The sequence below is a fragment of the Bombina bombina genome, chromosome 1 (genome assembly GCF_027579735.1).
Source record: "Bombina bombina isolate aBomBom1 chromosome 1, aBomBom1.pri, whole genome shotgun sequence".
NCBI lineage: Eukaryota > Metazoa > Chordata > Amphibia > Anura > Bombinatoridae > Bombina > Bombina bombina.
This window is the reverse complement of record NC_069499.1, coordinates 528,914,959-528,917,962: the sequence shown is the minus strand read 5'-3', so window position 1 is coordinate 528,917,962 and position 3,004 is coordinate 528,914,959. Positions and strand designations below refer to the sequence as shown.

The 3,004-nt window shown below is 33.1% G+C and overlaps 1 protein-coding gene across 1 annotated transcript; it reads left to right on the top strand.

The window, feature by feature from the left end:
- LOC128638666 (gamma-crystallin 1-like) lies at positions 1-2,412 on the top strand. The gene is made up of 3 exons (XM_053690783.1): positions 1-9; positions 373-615; positions 2,137-2,412. Exons 1-3 carry the CDS (start codon positions 1-3, stop codon positions 2,410-2,412), a joined length of 528 nt encoding a protein of 175 aa, XP_053546758.1.
- Positions 2,413-3,004: the final 592 nt, after the last annotated feature.

Genomic DNA, 3,004 nt, shown 5'->3' with positions numbered 1-3,004 from the left:
ATGGGAAAGGTACTGATAACAGACCTACACACAATATATGTAGAGTTATTTCATTAAGATGATTCATTAGATTTGAATAGAAAAATGAAATATATTGGTATTTTTTAACAAAAAAAATGAAAATGATCATAGATAGAAATAGCTAATGTGAATATATTGGAATATAATTTTTTTTTAAGAAATAGCATTGCAAATATATTTATGTATAGGGCCCCTTTCTATTTTATTGAAACACCATTAATACATTTTTTTTAATGAATACAAACAACTTAAATGTTACTGTTAAATTACTTTTAATTTAAAACTAGATTTCATATGGTTTAATAGTATTGTAAGGACGTGTATTATATTACTAATTCATTTGTATTCTAGATAATTTTCTACGAGGACAAGAACTTCCAGGGTCGCTCCTATGAGTGCAATTCTGACAGTACTGATCTACACTCGCACTTCAGTCGCTGCAACTCCATACGAGTAGAGAATGGTAATTGGATGGTGTACGAACGCGCTAACCAGGAGGGGCATCAATACTTCCTTAAGAGGGGTGAATACCCTGATTACAAGCACTGGATGGGACTCAATGATACCATCAGCTCATGTCGTATTATACCACAAGTGAGTAGAGAAACTGATACAGCTATACATTTCTATTGTTAATGTTCTATTGTTCCTACTGGTCTCTATTACTATCCACCCAATTTTTCTTTTTTGATTTTCTCTTCCTTTCATATTTTCTATTTATCACGTTTTTTCTTTATTTAATTAGCACACATAGCTTTCTCCATCCCCAGTAATCTCTTTCTTACAATACTTATCATACTTTTATTCCACAGAATGGTGTATTTGGCTCTATAGAACTTTTCCGTATCTATGGCCCTAAAATGTCACTTTTCTCTTCATTCCTTTGAGAAAAAAACTTCAAAAGTTAAAAATGCCCAATAAGAAAAAATACATGTAATTATAGAGTAAAATTACCTCATATTCAGATTGCAAAATAAGCACATTTTTTTTTGAAGATATAAAAAAACAGATAATTAAGTTACAGGAATAAAAGTAAAAACTGCAATATCTTAATATTCTTCTTGGCTAGTCTATTTTTGTTTTTGCAAGAGGCACAAACTATAACTCATCTTAGTCTTGCATTATTTCACTAAAAACTCTGTATGTTATTGATTTCTCTTTCATCACATTATAAAACAACTGTTTTAAACTAGTAAAATGTATTTTAAATATTAGAAGCACCTATATTTATTTATATGTTGCAATTAGAAATCAGGCATGATACTTAAAAAATGTTTTATATTTATATTATAAAGAAATTATACATTGTTTCGTTGCATGATTATACAGTGATCTATACCTAATAAACCTTGCTGGGATTGCAAGTTGCCCTTTTACAGACCACTGTGGTACCTTGCATGGTGGTGCCTTGTACTGCTGCAATCTAAGTTAATATAAATCAATATGTGATGTTCTTAGTGTTGTTTAACTTGTGTTCTCTTAATCCCAACTGTCCCGGATCCTGCAGGATTATCAGGGGTTTTGCGGTTTTCCTGTTTTCCCACACTCAGCTTCTCTAGCTAGGGCAACTGTTTCTAGGGAATTTTCCTAGCACTGCCCAGGAAACTCCCTTAAAGTGCCATGCCCCACTGACAGTATCCTTGCAACCCTGCCCATAACACTACTGAGGCCACACCCCTTTCAATGTGACCTTACGCACAAAACACAGATGGCCACCACCAATCCCCTCACTTCCCTTTTACTGAAGGCCTCTGGGAAATGTTGGGAGGTATGGTTACTTATACTTACTTTTGCAATTCCAGACAGTTTGTCTTGTATACAAAGCTTTGGTAGTATGATATTTGAGTCCTAATAAATTAAAGGGAAACAGCTACATGAAATAAACCAAGTATACCCTTAAAGGCTTACTATAGATAAAACATGATAATGTAAATAAAACCATAATTTCAGTTTACTAAATCCTACTGCATTCATAAATAACATGCATAGCTCTCATTCTCTGAAAGCTATTTCAGTTACAGCTTTATTACTTCCAAGCTACTGACTGAATCAAGTTATGAAACATTTTGGTGCTGATATTGTTAAGTTTCTTATCTTGTTTTCATTTCATTGCAGCACCGTGGAGTCTTCCGTATTAGAATTTATGAGAGGGAAGAATTCAGAGGTCATACAATGGAGTTCAAAGAGGATTGTCCAAAGGTCTTTGAAGAATTTAATTATGAAGATATTCACTCTTGCAATGTTCTTGAGGGACACTGGATTTTCTATGAGCTGCCCAATTATAGAGGAAGACAATATTACTTGAGACCAGGAGAGTACAGAAGATACACCGAATGGGGTGCAGTATCTCCTAAGGTTGGCTCCTTCAGAAGGATTCAGGATATATACTAGGCATTGTCATCTGTAAAATGCTTCAATTTTGAATAAAATGACATAAAATAACAAACTGATATAAGTTGTTGCTTGCTAACGCATTTCTTTTTCATCAATATTCTTGTATTTTTGTATTATCTGAAATGGGCACAATTTATTAAAAGCAATGTCCAGTTTCCCTCTCTCTTCAGGTTTTTCATCACCACCAGATCCTATGTTATTCTGTGCCGCTGATTCACTAAAGCTTACTCATCTCTCCATTTGTTAAAATAGCATCTAAACTAGATAAACTGGAGCTGCTGATTAAGTTGTAGATATTGGAGAGGGCTTTTAGTAAATTTTGCCCAGCGACTATTTTAGAAGCTCATTTACCAAAATGCAACAGTTACATAGGATGAAATGCAATAGCATTGAGTAGTTTTTATTATTTTGCAGTTGAGCAGCTTAGTGTCCCTTTAAAGACAATTTTATATTCCATAGTAAGTATGAATACTTTAGGATTACATTGCAATAAGTCTTCACAAAATATTTATTTATATTATACGGTTTTAAACTTTTACATTTGTTAACAAAATGTACAGGATTTTGCAATTTGCAGCAGAATCTAAGT

Excerpts from the sequence above, each read along its gene's own strand:
- LOC128638666 (XM_053690783.1), top strand. Across the intron at positions 616-2,136 it reads CATGTCGTATTATACCACAA|CACCGTGGAGTCTTCCGTAT; the intron begins GTGAGTAGAGAA and ends ATTTCATTGCAG.